We start from the raw sequence: 14,547 nt of genomic DNA, 5'->3' as shown, positions 1-14,547 counted from the left end.
TATCTGCAGTCCTCATGTCTCTCTGCAGCAGGACTATGGCATGTTCACAGAGTTGATCAGGGGCTTGGGCATCTGGTTTTCAGAGCCAGTAGAAAGGTCTCTTTAGTGTCCCAAGTTATTTGAACAGGTCCGGAATATACAGACCGGAAAACTCACAAGAGGTGAAAAAGGTGAAATGTAAATAAATTAAATTCCTGTATGGGGTTTTGGGGCATTACCCCTTAGAAGAAAATTGTGATTTTCAACATGTAAATTCTGGTACACTCAAGAAAAAAAGGGAAAAGACAAAATCACATAAAAAAAGCACATTTATTGACACTAAGGCTGTCAAATTTGATTAGATTTCGATTCAATGTCAGTTAATTTGGTACAGTACATGGCAAACTTCAAAGAAAAAAAAAACAGCTAACCAATCACAGCACATTTCGTATTTCAGAAGGAGGGGCTTCATTGAAAGCAAAGTTCAACCAGACTGGGGAGAGAAGAACTGTAATATGTAAAAATATGTGAAAAATAATGTGTTTTTTGTTTTAACAATCAAGCATGAAAACATTCTAGTACACCCTAAAAACAGACCCAAAGACTTCGTAAAAAAGTATAACAGGACCCCTTTAAATGATAGGTTTCATAGGTTTTCAAAAACGATGTTGTTACAATACATGCATTTAAAATTGAAAGTAATTCATTAATTTAGTTTTAGACTGTTACAGTCTGACACATTTTTGTCATAGCACAATATTTTTATTAAAATTAATTTTATTGACAAAACTTATATTTCTGTAAAAGTAAAATGGACAATAGGAAATCAAGGAAAACTGACTATATTCAAAGAACATCAAGCCTATGACTATAAGAAAAAAGCTATAAAAATTAACACCACACAAGATTGCTAAGAAATCCTCCACTGTTCTGACTTCAGTGTTATCATTCTGTCCAAAAGTAATGTTTACAAGAATAAGCAACGGTCCACTGAGAAAAGATGTTCATGAATCAGCACCAGTGTTGCTAAGAGCCATTTAGTTGTTAAACCCTAAAGACCGTTTTGTGTTCTCAGCTCATATTTGTAACTCTTGGATGTGTGGTTGTGGCCTGTTACGGTCAATCTGTTCACATGGCACCACCTTGTGGATAATACCTCACTAAGCCTCTTAAAGAGAAGAAACCTAAAAGTCACTACTAAAAGTGCCAGAAAAATAATAATAATAATAATAATAATAATAATAATAATAATAATAATAATAATAAAGCATTAAGCTGAAAGTAGCATACTGAACACTGCATTTAAATGATCACATTTTGCACATTCATCAAAAGGTACAAAGTGGCAGATTTGAAGAAAATACAACAGGTCATAAAGCAGAAAGAATTTATTATCAACCATATAGGAAAATACATTACTGTAAAGGAACTTCTATGTACAGATCTCTTAAACTAAAAATACAGAGAAAAGACAGAAAAAAGTTGCTTACCATTCTTTTCCAGAGATTTTTTCTGAGAAGAGCTGCCTTTTTTGGGTTTTATTAGAGACCGAACATTCATTGAATATCATGAAAGCTTTTCTTTTTCTTTTTTTATGAGTGTGTATCTCTGCTGGCATTATCTTGAATGGTAAACAAGAGTTGATCCCATGTACTACATAATGGCTCATGACAGTAAGTACAGTGTTAGTCAAAGAGAAACTACAATAAAAAGTCACTGGCCTCTATGAAACGCACGGTAGGTAAAAACTAAAACAGCCCAGCTAATCTATCAATTTTATTGCAGCAGGTTTTTAGTATCAAAAACAAAGGCTGGAAAAGATCTGTTATAATATAAAGGATAAAGCAGGAGGAAGGCAAGAGGTACTGGAAAATAAGAGGACAGTAAAGAAAGATTTGATTATAATTTGCAGTTTCTCACTAGTTTAAGCGTAGATGTTGGATGTGTACTAATTAAAAAAATACATTGACATTTAAGGTCTTTGTTTGGGAAAGATGAATTAAATCAATTTAACATGGGTCTTTCAATTTAGCCTCCATTACCTATTCTGTTACTTCGATCACTTTAAGCGGCAATGTCAGGTACAACCACTTATTATGAAATGCACCGATATTTAATAAGTCTAATACTTAACCATACAGTTTATGTAAGCGAGACACCATCTCCGATAACACCTGGGGCCGGTTGCATAAACTGCTTAGTCCTAACTTCGTCCTGCTTAGTCCTAACTTCGTCCTGCTTAGTCCTTTGGTCCTAACTTTTTAATGTCAGTTACATAAATAGGTCGATTGGTCTAATTCGAATCAGAAAAGTAACATTGATTACCTTTTGACTAATTGCTAGTGTGTCAAATTAGTTCTTAAGACAGTCTTAAATCTGGCTAAGTTTATGCAACTGGCCACTGATGTCAAACTGCTCTCCATCATGACATTAAACTGCACGGAAACTTGTCTACTCTCAAAGCAGGATGCCCTACAGATTTAACATTATCCATCTCTGGGCACCTACTTCAATCAGAGGAGCAAATTTGTTATAGGACCAATAAGCAATGCGAAACAGATCATTAAAAAGAGACACCAATAATACAGGAGAATGCATTATACACACACCACACAACTCATTTGTTTTGTAGAAAGGAAATATTCAATGCACATTTTATTCACATTTTACAAAAAGCTAATCTCATTTCTACTATAATACCATTAACAATTCATGGTCACTTAAGACAAGACAAAACAAAGAACTAAAGAAATATTGTGAAGAGGCCCCGAATAACAGAAGACTGCTCTGGTTCTTACTGCTAAAATAAAGCAAGACGTAAAAACGATACTGGTGCATTGTTGAAAGAAACTGAATCGTGACATGTTGAACGTGTGACGGTCATGCTGACATCAGTTTAGTGGAACAAAATAAATTAAGTGCTAAACATCTAACCACAATCAGACCACTGCCAGACATCCTTTACAAGTCTTAGAGATGATAATTTGGTCCAAAGGCTCAGAACTAGGTTAGGAAGATAGTTTCAAAATTAAAAATGCCACGTGAAGTACCATAAGAGGATAATCTAACTTTTACAATTGGCTTCAGAAGAATGTGTATCAAGCTGGCACTAAACAGGAAAGATTATGGCCATTTAAAACCGATTCTAGACAGATGTAAATATGGAAATGTATACACAGTCTTGACTTTAAAATGTGTGTTGCAAAAGTTTACTTTAGCATTCAAAACATTCTTGAAGCAAAAATAAATGTCTTATACCTGATTTCTTGAGACTCTTAGACCTCAAGAAGATGAAGATGCACTGATAGCATGATGCAATCCGAAAAATAAACTACATAAAATTTCCACCACAACAATAGTAAAGGGTTTTTTTTCAAGACAGGTTGTTGCAGGTGGAGTTGTGCAAAACAGAAACACAGTTGCACTATATATAAAGGAATGGCAGAAGTGTTACTGACTTGACTTCACATAGACAGATGGCATGTTACGGAGCTTCGCAACTCCACTCCCTTTACATATACAGCACCAAGACACTGAAAAAATAGTTCGAGATGAATGATTGAATGGACAAGAAAAGCATGTACTCTGAAAGTTACAAAAGAAAATAAAAAAAGTGCAAAATGAGCGATGAGTGCAAAAGTATGGCAGTGAGAACCAGGAACAACCTCTTTGTCTTTTATACAAGCTGGTAAGTTTTTTGATTATTTTTTTTTATAAAAATGTAGCTTACAACACAATCTTATTTTTCTGAATTTGGATCATAATTTATTCTTAGTACAAAAGAACATTTAATAAAATTAAAAAAAAATAATATTCTTGAATGTGGCTCATATACAATCAAGTCAAGCCTAAGTTTTTCTGTTAATATATTCAATTACATTTTGTACAAAGACCTGGGAGAACCCCTCTGATACAATGTAGGGGGTGGTAACGGCTAGGTCGGAACATTACTAGCCTCAAGAACAGTGCTACAGATCTTTCGAAGACGTGTGTAATGAGAGGATAAAAAGGTATGGGAAATCCTTTTCAACCTAATATAGTGACAATTCGCTGGTTAAAAGACTCCCTTATATAAAACCTCCCTTTCTAATAAAAATGTCCCTTTTATAACCACAGTGATATCAAGCGCAGTTTATATTATTCACATAGCCTGTCGTACAAAGAGCCTACCCCCATAGAACTGGTTAAAACAATAGTGCGCAAAAAGCAGTGCCGCTGAATCGAGACCTCTAAAATAATTTGGTTTACATATTAAGCTCAAACCATTCCAACTCCCATCTGAGGGAGAGAGAAAGACAAATAAATGCTTTTTTTTTTTTACATTATATAAGCGTGTAAAAACATTCCGTAACAGTGCACTCGCTTAGAACGTATAGAGCGTTCTGAATATTGCACCATTGATGGAAGATTAAAACATCAGGAGATGAAGCACCGATGTAGAGCGAGTTTCAGCACCGCGCAAGTGGAAAAGCTTTTGGGGTTCCATTCTCTTTCCCGGTTGGGGACAAATTTTACTTACTGAGTTTGGTCTGCACAAAACATTGGTCACTCATCCAAAGGCGAATTATGTAAGTGTCTGAAATTAATGTCTCTGTTCATTGGAATGTCAACTTAAAAAAAAAAAAAAAAAGTGTTTAAATTGAGGCTGAATTCATGAAGAAATTGGTTAATGCTTATTTGCAGAAATATAATAACGGCTGGTTATAGTATTAATATCTGACCATAAAAGGAACTAAAACAATCTGCAATCCCTTTGAGTGTGTGACCAAGTCTTAGCCTCATCTTACAGTTGATACATTGCATGCACACAAGCTATGTCCAACAATAAAAAAAAAAAAAATGATGATAATATATCAGCTTATGGGAGGGATTGATTCAAAAAAATAAAAAAATAATCTATAGCTTAACAAATAGAAGAGGAAAAAACTCTGACAAATTGGAACATGTTGGACCCTAAAAATTAATAAAGGTACAAGAGAAAAAAATATATATGTATATATACACATTACACACACATACATATACACATATATATATATAAAAAAAGAAACAGCTTAGAGGTTTTATCGTTTTCAAAAAACTTATAAGAGTTGGGACTCTGCAGCGCCACTAGTGCCCGGGAGGGCTCACTACCTGTGTCCAGGTAAGTGGATCCCATTAAGAGGGGGAGGATAAGGCAGGACCAACTCCAGTTGTGCAAACAGGGAGAAGTGATCTGAGGGGATGTGAGGGTGTGGGCAACCACTGATATTGTTATCCAAGAGCCAGTTTGTGTCCAAAGGCCCGAGGACACCCAGCAAGCTCAGTTGTGGCCTTGAGTAGAAGATGTAGTCAATGACACCCTAAATTGGGTTTAAAAAAGGGAGTTGTGAGCACACACAGTTGAAGCACACAACAAGAGCTGTTTTCATTCTTTCTGCTGTTCATCTGTTATGTTACCGCACATGGCAGAGCAAGAAATGGCACGACATGACACTGCATGCATGTCAAGTTAACAAAATGAAACGCTAGTCAATATCAATACATCCACCCCTGTTTGGAGGGTGAGATTTTGGACCTAGAGTTTCAGATACGGAAATGGGTGCTAATGACACAGTTTAAAAAGACAAAGTTGTATCAATACATCATTTTATAGTAAATAATCATCATCTTAGTATTGATACTTTTGACATAACTAGTTGTAAACTCGGAACAATGGCGGTAACTTTATTTAGCTCACTGTACTTACCTTGAAGTCAAAAGTGTAATTGGTGTAAGGCATGAGCCCATTCTCGTAGGCACTCTTCAACTTGAAACCATGCGTGATCCTTTCGCTAGATGTGTTGATCTTGCCGTTGCAGTTGAAGTTGGTCAGACTGTCGCTGTAGCGCAGCTCCTTGAAGTCTTTGTGTGTGCAGTCCACCCCACCTGTGCTCAGGTACTCCACGACACCTACAATCAGAACCGAAACTCATTAAACATGTCTACAGACACAACTATTAAACAGATGGTTTAAGGACATGAAATCAAAAATCAATCTAATTTACTTTGTCATTGGTCTTATTTTGTAGTATGCTTTTTTTATAGCATTTGTACATAATTTTGTCAAACTCACATGAGTCAATTTATTATAGGACTCAAAAACACACTTTTAACAACACAAATGAGAAAATGAGACTGGCTTTAAAGGGACACTTCACCCATTTGCATTAAGCTTTGCATTGTTAGAAACCCAGTCATACTATTGAATGGTCGTGCAACACTCTCTCATTTTCCCCTGAGACGGGAGAAATCTGTTATTTACCTCTTACACTTCCTCCTACAATGACGCAAAAATCGTCATTTTGCGTCATTGTAGGAGGAAGTGTTAGAGGGGGGGATTTCTGTTAAGACTACAGACACTAGTTTCTCATCTTTCCCAGGGTGGGGCGCGCTCACGCTACAGACCTATTACAGATAAGTGGGTGGGACTTTACTCTCTGAAACTGAAAGCAATATCCTCCATCTTGTTTGAAGCTAAGCTAACAGGCGCTGTGGAGACAGATGTAAAGTTATGACAATAGCGGAGGAGAGTGCTCAATATGATATAGAAGAAGAGGATTTCGGAAGTCTGATGCTTGAATCAGGTGTTTGTGGCTACCTTTACAAGCCGCATTATAGCGAAGAGCAGCCGAGGCAGAAGACCTGCCTGCCGCGGACGAGGAGCCCGGACTGGCTCGAGTTAGGGCGGACTGGTGGCGCCGGTGATCTCACTATGCAGCTACGAACCGCTACGAACACAGAGATAGAGTCCGTCTGCGGCAAAGAATTTCAACGATGACAATTTCTCCTGGACGAAATCTCTGAATCAGACGAGGACACGGACGTTTGTGTTGAGAACTATCCTAGTTTCGCACCGCATTTATGTTCTGACTGAACATCCAGGTACCATGCAATAATTCACCTTTTCAAAAGAAATACAAACGAGGAGTAATGCACTATATGAGTTCGCCAACTAACTAGACATTTTGTGTGAATGTGAAATGAATTTCAAGCTCTGGTAGTAGCTAGCCTTGTAGACGGAAGAGTGATTTCTCTTATAGGCAGATATGCGCTTTCTGGATTAGTGGGAGTGGCTTGCAGAGCTGTGCAATGTGGTGCATTGTGGGAGTTGTTGTCTTTCATACAAATGCGTTCTGAAGTTATTTTTTGTCTTTTCTCGGTCACGAAGGCACCAAATTCAAAAATTATTTTACATTTCGACTACATATATGACCCACTTTAAATAAAAAACAATGTTCAAATGGGTGAAATGACCCTTTAAGAAGGCTTACCTGAGTCAGGAAGTGAGTTGAGGTCAGCACACAGCACTAAAGGGATGGTGTTGGTTTCTCCAGACACAGAGGAGAGCTTCAGACTGCGGGAGGCCTTGTCTATGATATTCTTCACCTCGGACAGGAACATCATGGTCTGCACCAGCTTCACGTCAGAGTATTCTGGGTCCCAGTGCATGTGAGCATTAGCCACTAGTAGGAGCTGTTTCTCCATACCTGCTGTAGGAAGGGGGGAAAAGGCTGTTTGTGAAATGTGGAAATAGGACTTTATATTTTGCATTAAGAAATTAACATGGCATTGCACTGAATTTTCAGTCTTCAGTGTGTTGAAAACTTTTTTTAAAAAATTTTGGAAAGCAGATTCTTTGATGAAAAGAAAGTTCAGGAACAGCATTTATTTAAAAAAAAATGTTTTTGTAACAATGTAAAAATCATTAACGTCACTTTTAATCAACTTTGTGTAACAGTATTAATTTCTTTCTCTTTTTTTTTTTTTTACTGTATTATAGTAACATTTCAAGGCAATACTATTTCTTTAAATTCCATTTATGTGGGAAAAAGGTTGCTCAATTGTCATGAATGGGGGGGTATCATGCAGATACTCACATGGCACCTCTATTAACTCATTCTTTAGCTCCAGCAATGCAGCCACACCAATGTTGTCTTTGGTCATGACCCGATTCAGCATAGCCTCTGAGCCCTCTGAATTGGCCATAGCCAGCTGGTTAAATTCTACTGTGTGTTTCTGCACCATGCTAAACCTAAAAGCAAAAAACAAAAACAAATCTGGTTCCATGTTTTCATTCAAAACAACATTGAAACAAATCTGTCAGACAGAGTCTTACACCACACTTCTCAACACTTGAGTGTTACTTTACTCACTTTTCAGTCTTGTAGAATATTGCACATCCATCTACATGTTTCCTGTCCGATTCAGACATGGTTCTGGCCCGGGATTTTGGGCTGAAGAATCCATCATACCCCCGTTTACTCAGCTCCACAAGGAAGTAGTTATAATACTGTTCCGTCTCCACTTCCTGTGCATGAAACATCAGACTAAGTGACTCTGACAAACAGTGCTGTCGGGGTAAACCCATTGACTATTCACAGCTACCTGTTGTGCATCACTGAGCTAAAAAAAAAAGTGACCTTTAAAGAAACAAAACACAGGGAGAACACTTCATCTATTAGGAGAGGCATTCTCAAATACACCAGAAGGTTATCAGTGGATTATTATGTGAAGAAAATGCAAGTATTGAAAAAAAAAAATTACAGTTAAGATACATTTTAAATACTGCATTTTTGTCTATTCTGAGACATTGCTGTAATTTACTGCACATGGTGCTCTAAAACTAAAAAGCAACCACAAGTTACGTAAATTTGAGTACCCCTGGGCTTGCATAAGTTCTTTATACCTGTAAACTGATAATATCTGCATTGCAGCTGAGGATCTCCTGCATAATGGACTTTTTCCTGTAGCTCCAATTAAGGGCCCAGGATGGGCAGTAGCCATAAAGCTGGCGTGTGGCGTACTTTTCACACAGCACGTTGTAGCACATTACAGTTAACAGGGCTGGTGAAGCAAAGAGGATAGAGCAAAATATCAGGCAAAGTGTCCTCAGGTTTCAAATTATGTTTCTACGGTTTTCAAGAAACATCTACCTGTTGGTCTCGTCCTTTCAGGCTCCTGCAGCACAATCCAGGATCTGGATGGAGGTTGCTCTGTTGGGACTGTGAAGGCAAAGTACATGCATTTCAGGACAATAATTTGAATTTAATCTGTAAAGGTAAGAAAAAAGAAAAGAAAAAAAAACAGCTGTGCAATTCTACAATGGTTTTTGATTTTTCAGTTGAATCACAATTTAGAAATCAATTGTATCAGCATTTAAACGGGCTTAAAACAAAAGAACTGTTGTGCAAAATTAAAAGAAATTTACATATTAAAATGATTTCTGAAGGATCATGTGACGCTGGAGAAATGATGCTGAAAATTCAGCTTTGCCTTTACAGGAATAAATTCAATTTTAAAATATATTAAAATTGAAATCAGTTATTTTACATTGTAATAGTATTTTGATATTTAGACTTTTTGATTGTGCATTAAATCATCAACAAGAGCTTCATGAAGATATTGTGAATATTTGACATAATCGCTCAGCACTAACAGTGAATACTGTAAAACATGGATAACAGTCCATGATACTACAGTAATTTTAGAGAGAAAATGTAGAGGGAAAAAACAGACATGGACAGATCTTTAGGGCTGGATCAGTGGGTTGGTATTCGATTCTAAATTTTGGGATTTGAATATTCTTTTTTTCCCCTCACACCTGGCATCCCTCTCGAAACAGTTCTCATTCACGCTTGAATATGTTTACACTATAAAATCTTTATCCGTTTTTATTAAAATGGACAGTTGAAGGAGCCCAACCTCATTATACTTAATAAATATATTTGCTTCTTAGCCTACTAAGTGTTCCCTGGAACTGGAGTATTCTCTGTCTAGAGCGCACAACTGCATGAGCTTGTATTTTGGGTTAAGCTGCGTTGCTTTGACATTGTGGAAAATAGAATAATAGAAACAAAATGTATTAGCCTTTTTACTTTTATTTATTTTCCCAAATCTTCACTCCCAAATCTATTTCTCCCAAATCTTCACTCACGTCTATAATCCCCGTTTTCGCTGGGAATTATAAATGTTTCTTCCTTTGGTTCGCATTTAATTAGGCCTATTATATTCACATTCTTTACTGTGGTAAAGTAGAAAAACTGCTGTAGGACAGGTAGTCTAATTTTTTACTTTTAGTTTTTGCTTGTTATTAGAATTGGTAAGGCGCGTCAAGTTTATTTGTCAAGCGCGTTTCACACACGCGGGTGATTTGAGTTTCGCTTTCTCTGGCAGCACAAAATCAAACAGCCTAAATGTCTTGCCCTTGTGGAAGATAAAATTCGCTCTTCAGACATTTTACAACAAGTAGAAAACATGAAGATATTAGAAAGATGGTCTCTTTCTTGTTCGTGTCCCACATCCCTCTCAAAGCGCAGAGCGGTAGGCTTAGGCTATATCACGCGTCTTTGTGTGGAAATATAAAAACGGATATTTTTTAAATATTTAACTTTTTAGGGCTGTGTATTGGCAAGAATCTGGCGATACGATACATGGGTCACGATTCAATATATTGCAATATATTTCGATACTGTGCATAAGGCGATATATTGGGATTTTTTTTAAAGTAAAATATATTAAAAAAAGACATGATGTGCATAAAAGTCAAAGAAGTTTACTTTAGGTAAACAATTCAGTACACAGAAAATCAAACTGCCAGTTTGGGATTGTGGTTCACAGGTTCTTAGTGAGCAAATTTTTATATGCTCAAAAGAAAATAGGTACATAGCCCCTGTCACAATACAAAACAACAACGTGAACTGGACGAAAATGAATGAAAGTGGATGAAAGTGAACAAAATGAATGTGTCATATATTGAAATAAAGTTTTATGTGATAAAAGATTTTAAAAGAACTGGACGCGCGAATGAGGCGAACCGCGCCACGCTAAACGACTCATTCGTGCTGCAAGACCTCCAGACACGCGTAAACGCGTCTTTGCATTGACTTAACATTGAAATCACTCGCGCCAGACGCTCTATTCGCGTTTGGTGTGAACGATGCACGCGATTACATTTAGAAATAGACAAGCTTTGTTTCCAAATGCACCAAGCAAAGATATCCTTTCAATTGTATAAACTTTTATAAAACCAGCCAATATAATCACGATAAACACATCCAAAATGAAATATTTAACATAACAACTGCACAACGTCTAATTTGTAAACAAAATGATTTACGCACTAAATCCAGCATAAACTCTGGCACAATCTGCATATGTTTAAACTCTCAAGACAGACGTCACACCCCGAACCTCACAGCAATTGGCTACCGACTGCGTTTTTCACTTGATATTTGTATAAAGTCGAGAACTGCCCAACTTTTTTACGCTCTCGGTCGCTCTCAAAGCTTTCTCCGGTCCGCTGTCAATCCTAAAATGTCCAGTGGACACGCACCGTTATAGGCAAGCCTGGCGAGGACACTAGTGGTGCGTCTCAGCTTAGCTATCTAGTGGTAGGGATTTAAACAACATAAACGTGAACCACTGTCTTACGGTCTTACCATGAATATTTTTGGACGTAAAAAAAAAAAAATCGATACAGTATTGCAAAATAAAATATTGCGATACTCAAGTGTATCGATTTTTTCTTACACCCCTATTAATTATATTATTTAAGTTACCTTTATTTACTGATATTTATTTTTAATGCTTTAGTGTGTTGTTTCATTGACGGAACTGCTCAAATAAACACGCATGTCTGTTACGAAATGGATGTTTAAGCCTTGTTTATTTTTTTTATTTCTCTCCGAAACTTTGAATATTGGGTGTTGATTGCTACCGAAGCTTCGAAGCTAAAAAAAAAAAAAAAAAAAAAAATGGTATTTCGGACTAGCCCTACAGATTTTAAACAGTTCATTTGTCCGAGACACCTACTGCGTTTAATAGCACCGGCTAGATTGTCCAAAAGGTAGTTCAGCAGTCGCCGGGTGCCATCTGGCTCCTGGTAGAGGCTCATAATCTCTTGAGTGAGTGGATTGCCTGCAGAGACACAAACAAACAGTCAGTAGGAAACCTTCACTACAAAGTGATGATCTCAAGATGTTGCAATCCCCAGAACAATGACACTCACCTTTCAACCCCAGTGTTTGTAATTGAAACAGTTTCCCCAATTCAAAAGGCAGAACCCGCAACTGGTTGTTATTTAAAAGCAGTTCCCTGTGGAAAACAGAAAAAGAATGTTAACGACCAATAAACTAATCAGCTGTGCGCTTAATGCTAGATTAAAAACACAATAACAATAAAAACTTCTGAATAAAACCTATTGACCAATGTATTACCATGATTTTCATGTCATATGTCACAACCAATTATTATTATTTTTTTAATCATCCTGGCATTCCCATGACTGTGGAAACCGTGTTAGGAGTGATCTAGTTTCATCAAGTGCGGTCATAAGAACGTTTTTCCTTTTTTCCCTCTGTATTGCAAACACATTAAATGGAACAAATGATCCATGGAGAGAATAACACAGCTTTTGCTCCAAGTAGTTCACCTGAGAGACACCATGTTGCCAAGCTCTGCTGGCAGGCTCCTGATTTTATTGGACGACAGGTCCAAGAACACAAGGTTGTGCAGCTTGGCAATTTCAGGTGGGACGCGTGACAGGGAGTTGTCACCGAGGTGCAAAGCAGTGAGGTGTGTGAGTGACCAAAGGCCCGAGCTGAGACTCCGAACATTACCTGAGACAGAAACAGATATGAATATTAATAAAAAGATCTCTCTTTAATTGGTTTCACTTCCATTGTAGAAGTGATCTGAAGTGAGTTAATCTAAATAGATATCAATCAGAGGATTTAATTCAAGACACATACCAGTTATTTCAAGCCCATCCCAAATGGATTTTTTCCCACTGTTTGCCTCCTCACTGGACATTATAGTGTACATCCGCCTGGAATCAAGCGGGTCATATTTCTCCTTGGGCATCCCTAGAGCACTGTGTGGGACAAATACATAATCAGATTTATATAACAAGAAAACAATATGCCATCTTAAAGCATGTTTTTATATATATATATATATATATATATATATATATATATATATATATATATATATATATATATATATATATATATATACATACATACACATATATGCACACACACAACTCGTCTGTAAATAAATATAGTTAGACTTTAAAGGCTATATGAAATAAGATTAGCCAAGATAACGAGTCACGAGTTAGATTCAATAATTCAGATAAGACCAAACATTTTGTTTGTCTCAAAACTTTACGAGCTGCCGATCTAGGCTGCATCATATGACAGCAGCCCAAGAAATTCGACAGCTCAAAAGGTTAAGCACAGTCCTTTGTTTTCCACAAATTTTCGTCTTACCTTTGTTTAGGTAATAAGTTAATTAAAAAGCAGCCTAATAAATAAACAGGCAGCTAAATGACATCGCTAACTGTCAAAACAAACGCAACTTGTCAACAACTAAGTTAAGTTAGCTCCTTACAAGAACAAAACACACCTGTTACACACGCTACAACACTAATTAGATAAGCAACATGTCTAATAATATTTAATCGTCATAATTAGATAATTTCATACATGTCAAAGAAGACCAAAGACATGCCACAAAGAACGCAAGCTAACAAACAACTAAGTTAGCTCGATGCTATGTTAATGCCCCAGTTAAACTTATCAATATTTTAAAACGCAGCTTCCACAGAGTGACATAACATGAAACATCATGTTAATCACACGCGTTTGAAATAATAAGCACACAATGCCTGTTTAAAAACAAACATTTTACCACAGCTAACCTGGTTTGCTATCAGTATCAGCATTAGCCACAGGCTACTTAAGATTCAACACTCTAAAAGATATACATTTCTCTAACATGTGTTTAATACACTGATATTTGGGAAATACTGTGCACATTTGTTTTTAAAACAATTACACTTTTATTAAATTGCATTCTCTTTAAATGAACAGAGAGAAGCTAATTAGTGTAGCTATAGCTAACTTGGAAACAAGCCCAAACCGGAACTCGGAACAGCAAATCTTTGCAAATTGTCTTTCAGAATTACCTCCAATAGCATACCAACTCCTGAAGTCAGTTGTTTGTCTCGCTGAGGCTTTAATTCATTCGTTCGTGTCGGCTTTGCAGATACGGGAAGCAGCGCAGCATCATGGCGGAGGATTTTTGTGCAGCTGCCCAAAACAAGGGTCCATGTGCCCATGTCATGCTGTTCATGTCTCAAGTCTCAACCCCTAATGAGCTGCCTCCCTAGAACGCACCTGTGGTGCTCAAACATGCTGTCTAGGATGCAGCTCAATAGCATTTGACAGTCATTCTACCATTTCATTTGTAATAATGTCGTCAGGTGTTTTGGAAACATGTTTTAAAATCAAACTGAACTTAACATGACGGATTTTCCAATTTTATAAAACATTTACTTATTTACTTACTGTTAACACGAGAGAGAATACATGATGATCTGGGTAGCCAAAATTTGGGAAAACTATTCCTTTTCGCACACAAAACCATATAAAGTTATTATTTTATGTCTGCTATTGAAAAGTATATTATAATAATAATAATGTATTATATTATTTCTCTTGTTTGGTATGTGTAGTGAAACAAATTGTATTCAAATAAATG

The 14,547-nt window shown here is 36.7% G+C and overlaps 1 protein-coding gene across 2 annotated transcripts; it reads right to left on the bottom strand.

Moving 5' to 3' along the window:
* Nucleotides 1-2,607: 2,607 nt before the first annotated feature.
* On the bottom strand, nt 2,608-14,190 carry cnot6b (CCR4-NOT transcription complex, subunit 6b). Of its 2 annotated transcripts, none has more exons than XM_081383103.1 (12): nt 13,973-14,190; nt 12,750-12,871; nt 12,431-12,617; nt 12,008-12,093; nt 11,812-11,916; nt 8,934-9,002; nt 8,687-8,844; nt 8,154-8,308; nt 7,878-8,032; nt 7,272-7,490; nt 5,708-5,910; nt 2,608-5,321 (listed from the first exon to the last, which is right to left on the bottom strand). In XM_081383103.1, exons 2-12 carry the CDS (start codon nt 12,859-12,861, stop codon nt 5,109-5,111), a joined length of 1,662 nt encoding a protein of 553 aa, XP_081239229.1. In that variant the 5' UTR covers nt 12,862-12,871; nt 13,973-14,190; the 3' UTR covers nt 2,608-5,108. The 2 variants fall into 2 exon arrangements, with proteins under 2 accessions (XP_081239229.1, XP_081239230.1); XM_081383104.1 differs by having other exon boundaries at nt 7,272-7,487.
* Between the last annotated feature and the right edge of the window lie 357 nt (nt 14,191-14,547).

Source organism: Scardinius erythrophthalmus, assembly GCF_964197995.2.
Source record: "Scardinius erythrophthalmus genome assembly, chromosome: 13".
NCBI lineage: Eukaryota > Metazoa > Chordata > Actinopteri > Cypriniformes > Leuciscidae > Scardinius > Scardinius erythrophthalmus.
Note: the sequence above shows the minus strand (reverse complement) of the source record. Positions and strands in the feature narration are given on the sequence as shown.